At 39.3% G+C, this 19,484-nt stretch overlaps 1 protein-coding gene across 7 annotated transcripts in view; it reads right to left on the bottom strand.

Moving 5' to 3' along the window:
- The window catches only part of PSD3 (pleckstrin and Sec7 domain containing 3), a 696,970-nt gene that overhangs the window by 99,006 nt on the left and 578,480 nt on the right, over window positions 1–19,484 (bottom strand). For all 7 annotated transcript variants that reach the window (XM_028852422.2, XM_028852423.2, XM_077943114.1 and 4 more), the window contains one exon: window positions 16,185–16,228. In XM_028852422.2, the coding sequence (XP_028708255.2) occupies window positions 16,185–16,228 (44 nt within the window). The remainder of the gene's footprint in view (window positions 1–16,184; window positions 16,229–19,484) is intronic.

Below are 19,484 nucleotides of genomic sequence, written 5' to 3' on the forward strand. Positions count from 1 at the left end.
TTTTTATTTTTAATTCAGGGTTTGCCTGGTTGCTGTACATCTTTGGTTTTCAGAGCACATTTGAAGTTATTTCAGATAGTCTTACTTGTTATATGGAATGTTTCCCTAAGAAAACAAGGGCCTGGAGCTTCCTAGTGCACCACTGTGCCCCATTTCCCTTTTATTGCTCTAGTCTTAGTGTTATGGGTTTAATTCAGTCCCCATAAGAGAAATTAAAGTACTAACTTTCAGCACGTATGAACGTGACCTTGTTTGGAAATAAGATGATTAAATTACAATGAGGTCATTAGAGTGGGCCCTTATCCAACAATACTGATGTTCTTATTAAAGGGAGACATCCGGACACAGATACACACATACAGAAGGAAGACCCTGAATCTACCACAGGCGAGGAGAGAGGCATGGAGGAGACTCCCTCTCATGATCTTCAGTAGGAACCAACCCTATTTTCACCTTGATCTCAGTGATCAAGAACCATGAGACAATAAATCTGTGTTTTTTAAGCCCATTTGTGGCATTTTGTTATGGCAGCCAAAGGAAATGGATATACTTAGATGCTACCTCACCATAGCTTCAGATTAATTTTATCACTTTTGCAGATGGGAGTGTGCCCTAGAGAAGAAAAACTGGGACAACTGTGTCTCAGTACTTGCTCTTCCATAAACTTCACTGTGATCCTGAATAAGCTGCAGCATCTCTCTAGATCTCGGCCTCCTCATATGTAAAATTTGAAGCTTGCTCTAAGTCAGTAAATACAAGCCATGCAAAGCCTGTCCATGGAGTGGGAGCCCAGGATGAGTAGAGAGGTCTCTGGAATCCCGATTCACTTTCAAAAAACAGCTCTCAGAAGCAGATTGTAGTCTTGAATCCATTCTAGTTCTAGTATTCCATGATTGTAGAACTCTGTTGATATAGACCAATAAATAACCACAAGAAAAGATCAGGAGATCCCGTGTGTCTCTATAGCACTGACCCTAAATGGAAAGCTATCCCGATTAAGTTTAGGCTAAATGCTACAAAAAAGCCTCTCCCCTATGAAATAGAGCAGGTACCCCCAAGTTTTACCATGCAAACCCTCCACAGCAACTAAACTGCATACATTGTTAACTGACATGGTTTGGCATGTCACCCAAATCTCATCTTGAATTGTAGTTCCTGTAATCCCCACGTGTCATGGGAGGGGCCAGTGGGAGGTAATTGAATCATGGGGGCAGTTTCTCCCAGGCTATTCTCGTGATATTAAGTTCTCCTGAGATCTGAGGATTTTATAAGGCCCTTCCCCTTCAACTCGGCTCTCATTCTCCTTCCTGCCACCATGTGAAGAAGGACGTGTTTGCTTCCCATTCTGCCATGACTGTAAGTTTCCTGAGGCCTTCCCACCTCTATGGAACTGTGAGTCAATTAAACCTCTTTCCTTTATAAATTACCCAGTCTTGGGCAGTTCTTTATAGCAGCATGAGAATGGACTAACACATTAGTAAGACTGGAGGGAAGATGGCAGAATAAACCCCTGTTCTTTCCTATTTAGGAAGCAGAACTAATTAGCCCCACTGACCCACCTTTGAGTGTCTCAAAAGGGAAACTTGACACTTGCCCCCACTACTTCATTAGCATCAGGCAAAGCACTCTATCCCTTTTGCCTTACTGTGTGGCAAACCCAGTGGGGCAGAGTTCACCTCTGCTCCTTTAGTTCTGATTGCACAGCCTGTAATACGGTTAGGCTGGCAGTCTCAGCAGGCCTGGTGGCCATTCAGGTCCCAATCACATTCTCAATATAACTTTCTGCGGGTGCCTTGCACTTTGCATTACAGAGCAGAGGCTTGACTTCATTTCACTCATCACTCTGCTCTGTGTATACACTCCTCTAGCCAGAACATTACAGAAGGGTAGGGGATATAAATCAGGTCCCAAACTCCACCTTGTACTGGCAACCATTACCATGATCCCTGTAACTTAATTTCCTGACCTTACAACCAGCCTAGAAGCTAGATGTTACCATATCCCTGCTCTCCTCCAGGAAGCAATGCTTGAGAACTGGTATTCCTGGGCATCAGGGCCAGCTGAGTAGTGATGAAAAGGAGCTCTAAGGTGCTAGGCAGTGTGTGCTAGGCAGTGCTGATATCATGATGATTAAGACTCCTCGAGGGGTTCACCATCCAGTAGGGGAAAGATACACAAAATATTCGGTGACACATTTTTTATAAAATACTCTACGTCTCCACAGAGTTGTTTACAAAGCAGTATAGGATCAGAGAGGAGGAAAGAGTCTGTATCGAATATGCTAAATTATAAATGCAAGAAATCCTTGTTGGATGATGGCAATGGGGTGACAAACTATGGTGGTTGTTACACAACTGTGCAAAGCTACAAACACTGGTGTACCATAAAATTGGTACACTTAAGTAGGTGAATTTTATGGTATAAAAATTATACCTCAATAAAGCAGTTTATAAAATAAAGGTGGTGGCTGAATGCAGGGGCAGAACACTAAGGTGGCTCACATCTCAATACTGTGATCAGATGATTGTAGGAAAATAAAGTGAAGAATGAACTTATAAAAAAATGTGCTGAGTTATCATGGGCTTTCTATCATACCACATCACATTATACCACGAGGCAGGATGAGTTTAAAATGGATCTTTGTCACTTACCAAAAATAAAAAAGAAAGCATGTAGTTAAATTTTAAAATTCTGCTGAAAATATGAATTACATTCTATTCTCTAAAAATACTTTATTTTGACACAGGAATCCTAAAAGTAAAAAAGAGACTATGCTTTTATTAAAAATGTTAGGCTTCATCACTAGCCTTTTAATACTAAGATAAATGCTGCCAGATATGAGAAAGATGTAGGCTAGTAACTTGGTTTTCTAAATAAAGGATCTGACCATATGTACAATGATTGTAGTATGCTTTCCAAACCAAGACAAACTTAACCAATGGTTAACAAGTTTCTGAAAATACACTGGGGTCAAGCCAGATGTTAGGTATTTCCAAAAGATCTACTGGAAAATTTTTAATGGGCAACTAAAAATAGCTTCCGTCAGTATTCTTGATCTGGCTAAATTTTCTCACCTTTAAAAAATATACATATATGTATATAATGTATGAGTACGTAAATGCTCAATGAAACAACTACTGTCTAAAATGTTCCTCATATACATACTAAAAATCATTCAGAAACTGTATTTATTATATTTCATCTTGCATCACTCCTCATCAAACATCAAGCACTTAGCAATTGATATAGAGGATATAAAACTCTATCCTTCGCATACTAAGAAAAAATCCTTTCTTTATATCCCAGCCTCCAAAATTCTTTGCTCCTCAGTGATTCTAAAAATGCTTTAGGACAAGTAGGCTACTAACATAATCACATTCCATCTGCTCACCAACCTGTCTGCTCTGAATATTCTGAAGTTGAAGATAATGTGAAACGAAGATAACAATATTTGTAAAGTACATCACCTTCATATTTAGAAATATTAAAACTTTTCACAATAAAACCCTTAAAATTTTTAAGTATCCGTCTCAATCTCGTCATCAAGAGAGATGCCACTTAGACATGAAGCAAACAATGTATTGTCATTTATTTTAAAAATTTGGCCTTTAAAGCTAAGAACTGGGTGTCAAATCTTTCCAGTTTCCTATACACCTGAGTTTAGCTGAGAAAACACGTGCTTAAATGTTAAGTGTGAGCTCAGATTAAATGTTAAGTATGAGATATGATTCAGGTTCTTGATAAAATTCCGTTTCACAGAGCTATATGAGAGAGCTGTCCTAGTCCACCGTGTGTTGCTAAAACAGAATTCCACTGGCTGAGTAGTTTATAATGAACAGAGACTTATTTCTTACAGTTTTGGAGACTGGGAAGTCCAAAGTCGAGGGTCCTGAATCTGATGAGGGACTCTCTTGCTGCATCATCCCATTGTGGAAGGTGCAAGCACAAGAAAGTGTGAGAGAGCAAGAGGGCTGTGAACTTGCTTTTATAAGAAACCCACTCCTGCAATAACAACATTAATCCATTCAAATCCCTTACGACCTAATCACCTCTTATGAAGCCTTGCCTAACTGTTGGGGGACATATTCAAACCATAGTATAGTATTCTGCCTGTGGTCCTGAAATACATTCATTTCATCACAATGACCCCAGTTTTAACTCTTTCTAGCACCAACTCAGAAGTCCGAAGTCCAAACTCTCACCTAAATCAGATACAAGTCAATTCGAGGTATGATTCATCCTTAGGCAAATTCCCCACCAGCTGTGGGCCTCTGAAATCAAAACAAGTTATCTACTTCAAATACTATGGTGAGACAGATATAGACGCTCCCATTCCAAAAGGGAGATATAGGCAAGAAGAAAGAATTAACAAAACCCAACTCTAAAACCAAATAGGGAAAACAACATTAAGACTTAAAGCTGGAGAATAGTTTCCTTTAATGTCCCAAATCCTGGGAACACTGGAATTGGGGCTGGGCCCCCAAGGCCTCAGGTAGCCCCAACCCTATGACTTTGCTGGACTCAGACCACCCAGCAGCTCTCATGGAATACCCCATGACATTGTTTGAAATCTAGTTAAAAAAAGCCATGCCTCTACAGCTCTTACATTCTGTGTGCCTGCAGAATTAGCACCATGTGGATGCTGCTAAGGTTTACGGCTTGTACTTCCCAGAACAGTGGGCTGAGCTGTAGCTAGGCCTGCATACACCACGGCTGGGGCGGCCAAGGAATGCTGTGCCAGAATGTGGGGAACAGAGAACTGAGGGGGCTCTGGTGGAGAGCACCCTGGGCCCATCCCTTGAAACCATTCTGCCCTCCTAGACTTCTGGGACTGTGATAGAATGGGCAGCCTCAAAGATCTCTGAAATGTATTTGGGGGTTATTCTCCCATTGTCTTGATCTCTTGTATCCACATCAATATCCTTTGCAAATGGTTGCTTGGTCACAACTGTGGTTTGCTTTCCCAAACATGCTTTATCATTCTTTGTAAGGCCAGGCTGAACATTTTCAAAATCTTTGTTCTGCTTCTCCTTTAATTATCATTCTATCTTTAAGTCATTCCTCTCATATCTTACTCTATGTGGTTAAAAGTAGCTACTTAACTCCATCAATATTTTGCTTTGAAATTTATTGCACCAGATATCTTAGCTCCTTGCTCATAAATTCTGCATTCCACAAAGCCCTTGGGCAAGAATTCTATTCAGCCAAGTTCTCTGTGACATTATAACAAGGACTGTCTTTACTCCAGTTTCAAACACCTTGTTCTTCATTTCTACCTGAGACCTCATCAAAATGGACTTTCTTGTCCATGGTTCTACTAACATTCCAATCATGATCACTTAAGTAATGTAACTTAAGAAGTTCCAGATGGTCCTTAAATTTCTTGTGTTCTAAGCCCTCACTGAACTGCCAGGGGTGCTCCATTTGCAGCAATCTAGGCTTTTTCTAGCATTCAGTTCACAACTGTCCCAGCTTCTATGCATTACCCAATTCCAAGCTCCTTCCACATTTTCAGCTTATTGTTATAGCAACAGCCCTAGTTCTCAGTACCAATTTTCTGTTGTCGTGTGTTTTGGGTTGCTATCACAGAATTCCAAGAACTGCATACTTTGAAATGAACAGAGATTTATTTCTTACAGTATTGGAGGCTGGAAGTTCAAAGTCAACTAAGGGGCCGGCATCTGGTGAGGGCCTTCTTGCTGGGATCTTCTCTGACCCCCACCTGCTCTCTTGTACTTTGCTGCTCTTCTCCTAGTAAGGCAGAAGGTCAAGAAAGCGCAAGAGAGCAAGTCGGGGATCACAGCTGCTTTTGTAACAAAACTACTCTCATGATAACTAACCCACTCCCATGATAACATTAATCCATTAATTACTGTAGAGCCCTTTTCCCTTATGACATACCAGTCTCTAATTAGGTGCTACTTCCTAACACTTTTGCATTGGGGATTAAGATTCCAGCACATGAACTCTGGAGACACGCTGAAACCATAGCAAGTCTTCCCTAATTCTAACCACTGAAAATCTTTTTCCTTTAAATACCAAAATCCAAAAGATTGATCCATGTTCAATATCATTTTTAGCTAACAATTTTTTTAATTAAAAATACTTTATTGTAGAAAATTCTAATTATCTATAGCTAACAAAATTAAGTGATCTCAATTCTTTAGTTCAGTATTTCAAGTTAATGGTCAATTTTTCTTAACTATAGCATTTCTGTTTCTTTTCTTACAGTCACGGTGTCTTCACTGAACATAAATAGAACAATCAAACTAATAATATCCTTTACATAATCACTATACATATATCGATTTAATCTTAGTTATTCTTCATATAGATTGTCTTGTAAGTTTGTTCTGCCAGTATTAATATTAGCATTATTATCTTACCAAGAGTCCAGCATGATGCGGTATCAGGCATGTTAGGAATTTGAGTGAAACAGATAGCAATGACAATAAGAACATTAAATCTCATTGTAGTATTTCAATGAGGTGTAATGAGTATCTAGAAAAGACATTTAATTGTATGAGCACCTCAAACGGAGAACTGAGTTTTATTCCTTCTGTTTCTCCCAACAATAAATGAATGCATTATTCCTTCTTTATAGTCAAGTCTCTCACGCAAATAATTTTTTAAATTTTTCCATGGTGAGTTCTCTTTACTTATGACCCTAAATGCCAAGCTCCCTACCTCTCTCTGCACACACTCAAATTAAATTTTTGGTTATATATTTAAAATATGTTTTATCTATACCATTGTCCAGCTTATTAGTTTACCAAGAGTCCAGTATGCTGTAGTATCTGCCATATTAGGAATATGAGTAGAGTCCCACAGATAGCAATGACACTGGGAATGTTATTCTAGCATTTCAAGAGGCACAGCAGCAACTTCTTCTTGCCTTAGTTTTCTTGTTAGTAATGATTGTCAACCTGTAGATGGCTATTTTGAAGTTTGAAATGAAAATTACTTTCATTTTAAAGTTCCTTCAAAAATATCTTCATCCCAAATAACTTATTCGAGCAAAAAAAGTTTTCCTTCATTTATCTACATCTACTATTAAGAAACACTACTCTGATTAACAATTTTATATACCTACATTCACTAGGGATTAAGGATAGTTATTTAACATAGTAAGCCACTGCAAGAAAGGAAATTACCATGAGTTATCTTTTTTCAAGAAAATCAAATAATTTTATATCAAGGTAAAAAATATTTTAACTAAAATTAGGAAGTATTCTTTTCATTAGCATGTAAGTTCAATTCTAAAAAGTACACACAAAGAATTTCTACTTTTCTTCAAGGCTGATTCTAATGTTGGCAAATAAACAAAATGAAGCATTACAACAAAAAAAAATGAAAAACTTAAGTGAAAGGCAACAAATTATATTAAAAAGTATAACGTGGTACAACTAAATCAGTCTAAACTAATAGAAAAACTCTTGGGTGAAAATAAAACTATTTGTCCTTATGAGATTACCATCTCCCACAGAGAAACAACTGAGATTACATTTTTATTAATATGTATTATTACCTAAAATGAAATGAGAATCAATGCTAAGTGAAATATGATAAGGGAATCAAACAATCAAAGTAAAAGAGCCCTAGAAGGGTTCTTTTCTTGGAAAAAGAGGTTTCTTAAGAGTTCACAAAACAAAGAGACTTTGGAAGTAGTTATCAATTTCATATTTAGGCCCTTGGGTTGAATGAAGAATCAAGGTGCCCACATAAAAAAACAGGTAATAGTAATCCCATTGCCTCTATTATCCCCCAAGAATACACACAGAGATGTACATGCACACGCTCACACCTTCACAGGCAGTGTTAAACATAACGGCAAAGAAGTGGGAGGACATCTTTGGAAAGTTTTCTCTACTTCCTAATTTCAGCAAATCAGCCAACAAACAGGCAGCACTGATTTCCTGAAAAGACCCGTCATGATTTAAATTTGCAACAAGGAAAAGAAAAGCCAAACTACAAAGTGTTGGTATTTAAAATCAAACTTTCTAAAGCTCAGGGCTATCATAACACATGACTGGAAGGACAGAAAGATACCAACGTGCTACCACCTCATCTAATTAGCCAGGACAATTTAATATGTGAGGGCAGACAGGAAATAGTTTAACTTATTAGCAAATACAGCTAATGTTTTAAACTGTTCTTGTTATAAAATGAGATGTAGGGCAACATGAAATGGCAGCAAAGGTTATTCCACGATGCAAAGTTGTAAAATGCTTATCCAGAGTTAAAAAGAACAAATGTGCTAAACGACGAGCAAGGCCAATGCTGCTGTAACTAAAACACCGAGGGAGCACGAGCATAGGGGGAACCCAGAAGTTCATTATTTAAAACTGTTTTCTTGCTGACTTTATTAAAATGAGGCAATACATGATTTTTTTTTTTTTTTTTTAAACCAGGATAAAACAGTGATATGGTTTGGATCTGTGTCCCTGCTCAAATCTCATGCTGAACTGTAATCCCCAACGCTGAAGGTGGGGCCTGGTGGGAGGTGGCTGGATCATAAAGGCATTACCCCCTTTGATGCTGTTCTCATGATAGTGAGTGAGTGAGTTAGCATGAGATCTGGTTGTTTAAAGGTGTGGGGCACCTGCCCCCTCTCTCTCTTCCTCTTGCTCTGGCCATGTGAAATGCCAGCTCTCCCTTCACCTCCTGCTGTGATTTAAAGTTTCCTAAGGCCTCCCCAGAAGCTGAGCACATGCCAGCATGATGCTTCCTGTATAGCTTGTAGAACCATGAGCCAATTAAACCTCTTTTTATTTAAACTACCCAGTCTCAGGTATCCTTTATGGCAGTGCCTGAAGAAACAAATTCAGAAAAATTGGTCCCAAGAAGTGGGGCACTCTTATAACAATACCTAAAAATGTGGAAGCAACTTTGGGAACTGGATAATGGGCAGAAGCTGGAAGAGTATGGATGGCTCAGAAAATGACAGGAAATGAGGAAAAGTTTGAAACTTCCTAGAGGCTTGTTCAACTGTTGTGACCAAAATGCTGATAGTGATATGGACAATAAAGTCCAGGCTGAGGAGGTATCAGATGGATATGAGGAACTTACTGGGAACTACAGCAAAGGTTATGTTTGCTATGCGAAAGCAAAGGACCTGGAGACACTGTGCCCCTGCCCCAGGGATCTGTGGAACTTTGAACTTTAGAGTGATAATTTAGGGTATCTGGCAGAAGAAGTTTCTAAGCAGCAAAGCATTAAAGAGGTAACCCGCCTGCTTCTAACAACCTACGCTAATATGTGTGAGCAAATAAATGACATAAAACTGGAACTTATATCTAAAAGTTTGGAAAATTTGCAGCCTGGCCATGTGAAAATTTGCAGCAGGCTGAAGACATTTGCATAACTAAAAGGCAGGCAAGTGCTGACAGCAAGAAAATGGGGAAAATGCCTCAAAGGCATTTCAGAGACCTTCGCAGCAGCCCCTCGTATCACAGGCTTGGAGGCCTAGGAGAGAACAATGGTTTCATGGGCCAGTCCCAAGAAAGTTTCACTGACCTGCACTACTCCCTGCATCCCAGCCACTCTAGCAACAGCTGCGGCTAAAAGAGCCAAGGTACAGCTCAAGCTGTCACTCCAGAGAGTGCAAGCCATAAGCCTTAGTGGCTTCCACATGGTCTTAAGCCTATGGTTATGCAGACTACAACAGTTAAGGTTTGGGAGCCTCTGCCTAGATGTCAGAGAATGTATGGAAAAGCCTGGATGTCCAGGCAGACATCTGCTGCAGGGGTGGAACTCTTATGGAGAACCTCTACTAAGGGAGTGCAGAAGGGAAATGTGGGGTTGGTACCCCACAAAGAGTCCCCACTTAGTGGGTCACTTAGTGGTGCTGTGAGAAGAAGGCCACCATCCTCCAAACCCCAGAATGGTAGAGCCCCCAGCAGTTTGCACCCTGCACCTGGAAAAGCCATAGGCACTCAACGCCAGCCTGTGAGAACAACGGTGGGTGCTGAACTCTGGAAGAGCCACAGGGGCAGAGCTGCCCAAGGCCTTGGAAGCCTATTCCTCACACCAGTGTGCCCTAAATATAAGAAATGGAGTCAAAGCAGGTTAATATGGAGCTTTAAGATTTAATGACTACCCTGCTGGGGTTTTGGACTTGCACAGGGCCTGTAACCCCTTTCTTTGGCTGCTTTCTTCCTTTTGGAACAGGAGTATTTAGCCAATGCCCGTACCTCCATTGTATCTTGGGAGTAACTAATTTGTTTTTAATTTTACACGCTCACAGGTACAAGGGAATAGCCTTGTCTCTGATAAGACTTTGAGTTAACGCTGGAATGAGTTAAGATTTTGAGGGACCGTTGGAAAGGCATGATTGTATTTTGCAATGTGAGAAGGACATGAGATTTTGGAGGGGCCAGGGATGAAAGGATATGGTTTTGGATGTGTGCCCCCCACAAATCTAATGGGGGGCATTGTAATCCCCACTGTTGCAGGTGGGATCTGGCGGTAGGTGATTGGATCATGGGGGAAGATTACCCCCTTTGGTGATGTTCTCATGAAAGTGAGTAAGTTATTGTGAGATATGGTTGTTTAAGAAGTGTGTGGCACTCCCAACCCACCCTGCTCTGGCCATGTGAAGTGCCGACTCCCCCTTTGCCTCCCGTCATGATTGAAAGTTTCCTGAAGCTTCCCCAGAAGCTGAGCAGATGCTAGCATCATACTTCCGGTACAGCCTGCAGACTGCATACCAATTAAACCTCTTTTCTTCATAAATTACCCAGTCTTAGGTACTGCTTTATAGCAGTGCAAGAACAGACTAAAACAGGAGAGATCTGTTACAATTTGTAAACACTGTTGTAGAAAGCAGCAATGAACATGAAAGTCAAAGGATGGGAGAGAAGAACATTAACTTTCCTAACAGACAATACTGAACTTATTTTCCTGTTTGTGTTAATTGCTGTATTTTCTGAAGATCCTCATGCAGACACATTTTAAGCAATTCCAATATAAGATATAAATTCCCATATCCACCTCAATTCACCTCATCCTACGCCATTCCCACCTTCAGAAAGAGTAATTACTCATTTTGTTTATCACTTAGACTGGAAATTTCTTAAAGCCAAGAAAAATGCCTCAATGCCTTGTATACTTTTGTTCTCCCCAAATTATCAGCAGGCTGCATGGTGCAAATAGTTCAACAAATAGATGCTTCATTAATAATAAACAATTGAGCAAAGGAACTTGGAAAGACAAATGGTCATGGTCCTGTATGAAGCAGCTGAGACCTTCCACAAGTCAATCTGACTCATTGCTCTCTTCATTACAATTTCTGTATTTGCATCTTTGTAAAGTCCTCCCTCTCCCCTCAATCTCATGTTGTGTTCTCATTAGGCAAGGATCTGTGTTTCATTCATATTTGTATCTAGGGCACAGCACTGGGCCAGGCACAGGAGAAGTTGGGTAGAGATTGTGGAATAGATGAATAAATAAATGATCCTTGCTACTAACTGGCTTAAGGGGAAAACTCTAGTAATTCTATGAGCGTGTAATGAGACGAGCAAATTGATATAAAATTCTCTTAATGTGCACTGTATCAAAGGCTGGCATAGAAACATTCAGACTCAATCCCTGCTCTTCAAAGACTCTGTAAGACTGTGTGGCTACAGAGATGCCAGGCAGCATGGTGGTGCCATAGGAGGCCATAACAGCGGGAACAATCCTGGCTTTCCCACTATACTGGACTTTGGACCTACTGATGAACACTACTTGACTTAGTTTTCCTCATATATAAAGTAAGAACACTGGACTAGAAAAGTACCTTTCAAAAAATTTTTTTAAAGAACATATACCTTAAAAATATTAAACAGAACCCTGTACATGTATGCAAAAGAGATAAAAGCGGAGCTGTTTTCATCAGTTGAACTAGGCATAATACTTATGGGAAGCAGAACTGGGTCCCCATCAATTTTCCTCTTTCCCCTCACTCACACCCCCAGGCGAGGCCCCGAGACATCTCCCTGTAACCCAAGGTTACACTGAACCCAGTCAGAAAACCAATGATATAAAAACCTGTAAGGTTTATAACAGTTATAACATTCTCCGGTTCTAACATTCAACAATTCTCGCGTGATTTCCTCTAAGGTTCTAACATCCACATCAAGATGCCGCCTCCTGTGCAAGTCTTCTATGCATTATCCTATAAATTTTGCAGCATCACTATCTTTCCTGTAACTATTTTCTAAACTACCCACTTGTAGGCTTATCTTTTAAGAAATGCGGTTCCTTCAATACCATTAACATCCTTTCTATAGCCTTTTACGGAGGCTTCATTACATAAAAACACTATGATCAGCAACAGAGGAGATAAAGGGGCAAATCCAGACATGTTATCATTTCCTTAAAGAGCTTACAATCTAACGGTACATTACTACAAACAACCATAATGGCGTGTAGAAACTGCTGGTGTCATTGGATAAAGTAAAATGGAAGCTTAAGGCTGGGCTCATACTTCTGGTTAGCAAGATCAGAAAAAACTTCAAGAAAACAGATTGAATAGGAGCTGGACTGTGAAGGATGGTGGGCTTTGAACATAAAAAGATTATGGGACATAGGTTCCCAGCAGAGGTGGCTTCACGAACGCTGGCAAAAAGGCAGGCAGCGATGGGTCTAGCATGGGTAGCTATACCTACTAGGAGCCTAGTTGAAATGGGGGCTGTGTGAAGACAAGAATGGAGAACAAAATCAATAAATGGCAGAATGTGAATGGCCTAATTAAAGTTTTACAGCACATGGGAACTTCACAGAGGTTGAAGTACAGGAAAGACTGGAGATGGAAGCCCTTGTTAAGAAGGCAAACAGTAGAAATGCCTGAATAACAAAAGAATGGCAGGAGTGAAGAGGAAAGGTGCTGTTTGGAGCCATTTCTGCAGGGGTTGGAAGTGGTGGCGTGGGAGGGTGTCAAAGATGATGTAAAGGCTAAAATCCAGGTAAGCCGGAAATGCTGGTGTCATTAATAGAAATGGAGCACACACGACCAAGTTTGGAGACAGACGATGAGTGCTAAGCGCCAGCAGAAACATCCTGCAGGAAAATGCAAACACTGAATTGAAACTTGGGAAAGAGGTCAGAGCTGTATATATATAGGAAGACTTTTTAGAGAACGGCAGAAGAAGTTTTAAGAGTGAATTGCAATTGCTGAGGAGGAGGCTACACTGGAAGAAGACAATTCTAAGTGTCCATCTCACACTAAGGGATAATATGAGGAAAATGGGTCAGAGAAAAAGTGTAGTTAGGGAGGCATGGGAGAACCAGGAGAACACAGTGTCATAAATAATTATATCCATGTACGTACACATTTATGAAGGAAAAAGCTTGGTTCTTTTTTTTTTTTTTTTTTTGAGACCAAGTCTCACTCTGTCACCCAGGCTGAAGTGTAGTGGCACGATCTCGGCTCACTGCAACCTCTTCTTCTTGGGTTCAAGCAATACTCCTGCCTCAGCCTCCTGAGTAGCTGGGATTACAACTGCACGAAACCACGCCCAGCTAATTTTTATATTTTTGGTAGAGATGAGGTTTCACCATTTTGGCCAGGCTGGTCTCAAACTCCTGACCTCAAGTGATCCGTGCTCCTCAGCCTCCCAAAGTGTTAGGATTACAGGTGTGAGCCACCGTGCTCGGCTGCTTAGTTCCTTTTCTAAAGGATCACATACGTTGTTATATGTCAGGGTTCTCTGAAGTGTGTTCTAAATAAAAAACACCAGTTTTAGATGTTAAAAGGTGCTTTAAGATAAAAATAAGACTCAGTGATTTAATAAATTGGGGTATTGGTCATTTATTTCCTACAGAAATTCAAGATGTACGTCAGATTTTTAAATTCAAATTTCTCCTGCAGGAATTCAAGATGGACATCGATTGAACAGGCTGGTTACAGATCTGTTTAATTTTGTTTGAGTTAGCATTTATTCCAAGACTTAGGTGTCCCATAATCCCTTTGTTTTATATCTGCTTGAGAGAGTAGTACTTTTTCCACAGGAGGAAACATTGATATATGATAAAACTCAGAAATTTACAGAATATTAGAAGTAGAAAAAATGCTTGTGATCATTTCATCCAATTCCTTCATTTTATAGCTGAAGAGAGAAAGTTAATTATAGGACAACCACTATAGTGTCTTCTCCTAATTCTTGATAAAGTATAAAAATGTAGTACATGTATATGCATAGGAACAAGAGAGACAAACAAAAAAAGACAAAAGAAAAAGAAATTGAGGCTTTGAAAGCTACAGCATCAGGCATCAACTGAAGAGCAACTTGCTTTATGTTCAGTGTTTTCGAACATTTCACAGTGTCATCTGGAAGGTTACACAAGGCTCAATAATTGCTCAGTCTTGCAAAAGAGGAAACTGAGGGCTACAGGTTAACTTGGTCAGTGAACCAGCTACTACATGAAAAAGTTGTAATTCACGTCAGAATTTATCTGACTCTGAAATCCAGGCTTCTGAATAAGATGCTCTGCTAACTTCACAAGAGGGCCACAGAAGAAGCCAGCTACTGGATAAACTCCCGCCCCTCCACCCTTGGATCACACGCAAGATACAGCTTTCTTGCATCCAACTCTGACTACCCATAAATGAATAAATAAAATCTGCTGTAACAAATTAAAAAAAAAACTAGATTTACAAAAGAGGTCCTCAAGAGTATATGTATTTGTTTTTTAAAATAACTTCATAAAAGAATTTTCAATGTATTCTCTTGCCCAGAGTGAATACAATGATGCCATTTTTATTTATTTTCTCTAGACTGCATATTCTGCATATGTCAGGATGTCCTTTTTGCATTTCAGCAAGATTCTGACTATATCCTTCAAAAAATTTTTCTATGAAACCCACTTTTGTTCATGAGAAATAAGCCCAAAGAAGAATGATCACCTTTGATAGCAGACCATGAATTCTGAATAATCTGTTTTCACTGAAATGGAACGCTGCCTTTAAATGAGTCTCATCATGTATATACATACAGACACATAAGCCATATATATATACATATATGCAAATATTAAATTCTTAACTTTTGACTCCCTAACTTGCAATAGTACCATATGACTCTACAGTGAGTGGAAGCAATTCAAGTGGTGCTGATACTTTAAAAATTCATTCCCGCACATTGTATGTAATACATAGTCAACTACTAACCCATGTTCCTCCAATGTGCCGATGATAGAACAAGTTTTATCTCCCAAGTTATGATTCTGTAAACCCGAGTTCATTGTAGAAGGCTGTGTTAGGTCATGTGGTAAAACAATACTTATGAATACTTAGTAAAAGCAAAAAATAAAATCCACAAAGCTGTAATTACAAAAAACACATTTTGACCTAATTTTCTGGTAATGTGATTAAAAATTTCATATTCTTCCATAATTTTTTAAAAAATTAAAACTTTGAACTGCTATATTGATTAGCGAAATTTTAACAAGAGTGGTATTGTTCTACGTAGACTTAGATGTAGCTCATCTTTAATAGCATATTCCAAAGTATGTACCCTGAAACACTACATTTTACTGTCAAAGAGAGTCAGGAAATACTACACGTTCTATTCCTCTCTTGGGGACTGATAACACACACTGGCATTGGATAAGCTCCTAGAAGTTCTGCAGTTTAAATAAAATAGCTTTATTCAATCCATAATCTCCCAAGCTTATTCTATTCACAGAACCTTTTTTGTTGCTGCTGTTGTTGTTTTCTGCTTAGTATCTATCAATGTCCCAGTATGATTAGTACCATAGGAAATAAACCTGGGAAGCCATGATCTATGATGATAGAAAGGGGATAATTAAAATAAGTGGGTGATACCAAAACCATTTGTATTAAATTTTGGAATACATGCTATTCACCAGCATATTTTTCTTTTAGACTGTTACTTTTTAAAAGATAAATTTAAAGGATAATTAATTACCTACAGGTACAGCAATCATTTTAAAAACAGAATAGGAACACACTGAGTACCAAAAAAAACACAGTATACTCTGGTTTTACCTGTGTAAAACCAAAGTAGGTTTTACTTGTATCTGGGTTTACTTATATAAAACCAAAGTAGGTAAGACACTTGGTGTAAAATGAGAATTGGCAATGCATATTTAATCCTCCTTTAAGATCACTGCCAAGGCATAAAGACAGTAGGAAAAAAGTGAGTAGTTCATTATTAAAGGCTGAAGTCCAGCACACTTACACTGCCCATTCAAGCTTCTCATTCTTGATTGAGTTGTACAGAGCCTGTAAAGAGAGAAAATGAGATCAAATTATTCTTTCCATTCTGTTCCACATTTTGAATTCAGCAAATGACCAAGTAATTCCTTCCTAACAGGATAGGCGCGAAGCCCCCCCGTCAGCCATCTTGGCTTTAGAAAGGTGAATACATGGAGAGGCAAATGAGCATTGGGTGAACGTTTCATGAAACAAAGAGACTTTCACAAAGTTAAAACTGTCTTTTATCGGGCCGGGCGCGGTGGCTCACGCCTGTAATCCCAGCACTTTGGGAGGCCGAGACGGGCGGATCACAAGGTCAGGAGATCGAGACCATCCTGGCTAACACGGTGAAACCCCGTCTCTACTAAAAGTGCAAAAAAAACTAGCCGGGCGAGGTGGCGGGCGCCTGTAGTCCCAGCTACTCGGGAGGCTGAGGTTGGAGAATGGCGTAAACCCAGGAGGCGGAGCTTGTAGTGAGCCGAGTTCGCGCCACGGCACCCCAGCCTGGGTGACAGAGCAAAGACTCCGTCTCAAAAAAAAAAAAAAAAAAAAAAACTGTCTTTTATCAGTAAGGCACAGTACTGTACTACATTTCGCTATCGTAACATATTAGGATGTGATTAAAATTACACTGTGCATGCTATTTCTCATATTGAAAATATGGTCTTGTAGTTTCACTCAGTTGGCCAGGGGAGTACTCATACATTTTTCTTTTCTTCTTTTTGTCAGTCTGAGTCTCACTCTGTTGCGCAGGCTGGAGTGCAATGGCACAATCTTGGCTCACTGCAACCTCTGCCTCCTGGGTTCAAGTGATTCTCTTGCCTCAGTCTCCCAAGTAGCTGGGATTACAGGTGTGCACCGCCACCACACCTGGCTAATTTTTGTATTTTTAGTAGAGACGGAGTTTCACCATGTTCGCCAGAATGGTCTTGAACTCCTGTTCTCAGGTGATCCGCCCACCTCACCCTCCCGAAGTGCTGGGATTACAGGTGTGAGCCACCGTGCCTGGTCGCCCTTTTTTTTTTTTTTTTTTTTTCCTTTTTCATTACTGAAAGAAATAGAATTGTCTTCACGGGAAATTAAAGAGTAAGATACATGGTAGGGGGACTGAAGCCAGACATGGAAAAGCATCTTAGAACTGTTTTAGAGTTTCCATACCACTAACTTAAGCAGTTTTTTACCAATGAAACATCCCAATTCTGCCTTACAGTTAAGTATTACATTGTGGTGTGTGTGTGGTTGTGGCAGCTTGGACAGAAAGCTTCTTTAGACCCTTGGTAACAATAATGGTATAGTTAAGTCAGCACAAGACTGCCACCCTGATTCTCCCAGCTCTAGCATTACAAAGGTCCTTGTAGTCAGCTTGTTCCACTATAACAACTACCAAGAAACACTTTTTTAAGAGACAGGGTCTTGCTATGTTGCCCAGGCTGCAGTGGAGTGGCTATTCACAATCATGATGATAGTGCACAACAGCTTCAAACTCCAGAGCTCAAGTGATCCTCCTGCCTCAGCTTCCTGAGCAGCTGGGACTACAGGCACATACCACAGTGTCTGGCTTTACTTTTAAATTTTAAGATGTTATAAGCAACACACAAATGCATTTCTAAGATACAAAACCACAAGAGCAAATTATATTCAACAAAAAAACTGTATGCATAACAATATTATGATGATGTTGGAACATTTTTCCTCCAAGAATGACTTGGATCAATTAGAACTTGAAGGCTTAGCCAAGACTTCATTTACTCTGAGATAGAAAAAAGGGGGATCATATGTCATCTAACCTCTTATCTTTCAAACAAGAAAAGGCAGGTTCAGAAAGTTGTCCAAGCAGCACAGCAGAGCGGAATTGCCTTGTATTTCTATCCTTTGGCCCTTAACATTGTCTCACTCAAGCGTTTACATGTGTGTAAGCAAACCCTGCACACCAATAGTGAATTCACTTTTCAGCAAAATACTTCCAAATTCAGTATAAATTTATCTAAGATGCAGATTTTATATTATTTATGACTCAATACATGTATTCTTAGCCAGTATCTTGACAAACTTCATAAAAATTCTCCATTGTGGCTGCAATGGTCAATTCAACTACTGAAAAATTACAGTAGCTAATAAAAACCAGGTCACATTTTTTATTTTTCAGGACATGGTATGTATTCTCAAACACAAAAGGGATAGAACACACAATTAAAATACGGAGTACACTGAGGCACAAAGACCATGCTATAAATTGGGTATTCGTTTTGAAGAACTCAGGTTTACTGAAGAGCTCCAATCTATGATACAGTTAATGTCTCAGGAGGCTGAACACCTATGGAAACGCAGAGAGAGCTGAATTCTAGCTCAAGTCTCAGCAGGGCTTTTGTTGGACAAATGCCTTTTAAATGAATTATATTACTCGCATGAGCCATTTTGAACCCACAAGTAACAGTGGGCTGAGAAACTACTAATGAAAAGAGATCATTAAAGTTTCTTTAGATACTACTATCATACTCAATATTAGACAGAGTAATTCACAATGTGGCAAAGATTTTTTTAAAAATCTGTTCATAAAGGTAGATGGTTGAAATGACAGCTAAACATCTAAAATTTTTCTAATACATTCATTCCTGTTCTAGCACAATTTTTTTCCAATACTTTTGCCCTCAAGAATATTTTGCTTAAAGAGAAGTAGAATTCTAAATTTAAAAATTCTTGCTATTCAATCAGCCAGATAGCTCATGAAGATAATCTATTACAAAGCATCTTGCCGAATTCCACAGACTTGCAGTAGTGCAGATCAAGTCCTCTCATTGTGTAAATAACATAGAATAGATGTTTTTTTATTGTAGCATGCCGAATCCAAACAGTGGATGTCATCCCTATTCTTTTCAATTGCAAAATTGCAAAAGAATTTTCCTCGTTCTTTGTAGTGTTTTATCACGATTCACTGTTTTTCTTAATAAAAGGAAGACACTTTACAAATGCATTCAAAACTTAAATACACTCTCTACACAACTTCCCATCTTTTTATCTACTCAGCCTAGTTAAGAAATGAATTCCCTTGATTCTTCCTTATCTCTAGCCTGACAGTCATTACTTCCTTTCCCGTGTAGCCTAGAAGTCATGGTCTCTCACTTCCACCAGTCTAGTTAATATCTTCAGCTTCTTTGTTCTGCTGCTGTACATGAAAATATTAATAGATATTATATAATTTTTTTTTTTGAGACAGGGTCTTGCTTAGTTGCCCAGGCTGGAGTACAGTGGTGCAGTCATAGCTCACTACAGCCTCAAAATCCTG

Source organism: Macaca mulatta, chromosome 8 (genome assembly GCF_049350105.2).
Source record: "Macaca mulatta isolate MMU2019108-1 chromosome 8, T2T-MMU8v2.0, whole genome shotgun sequence".
NCBI lineage: Eukaryota > Metazoa > Chordata > Mammalia > Primates > Cercopithecidae > Macaca > Macaca mulatta.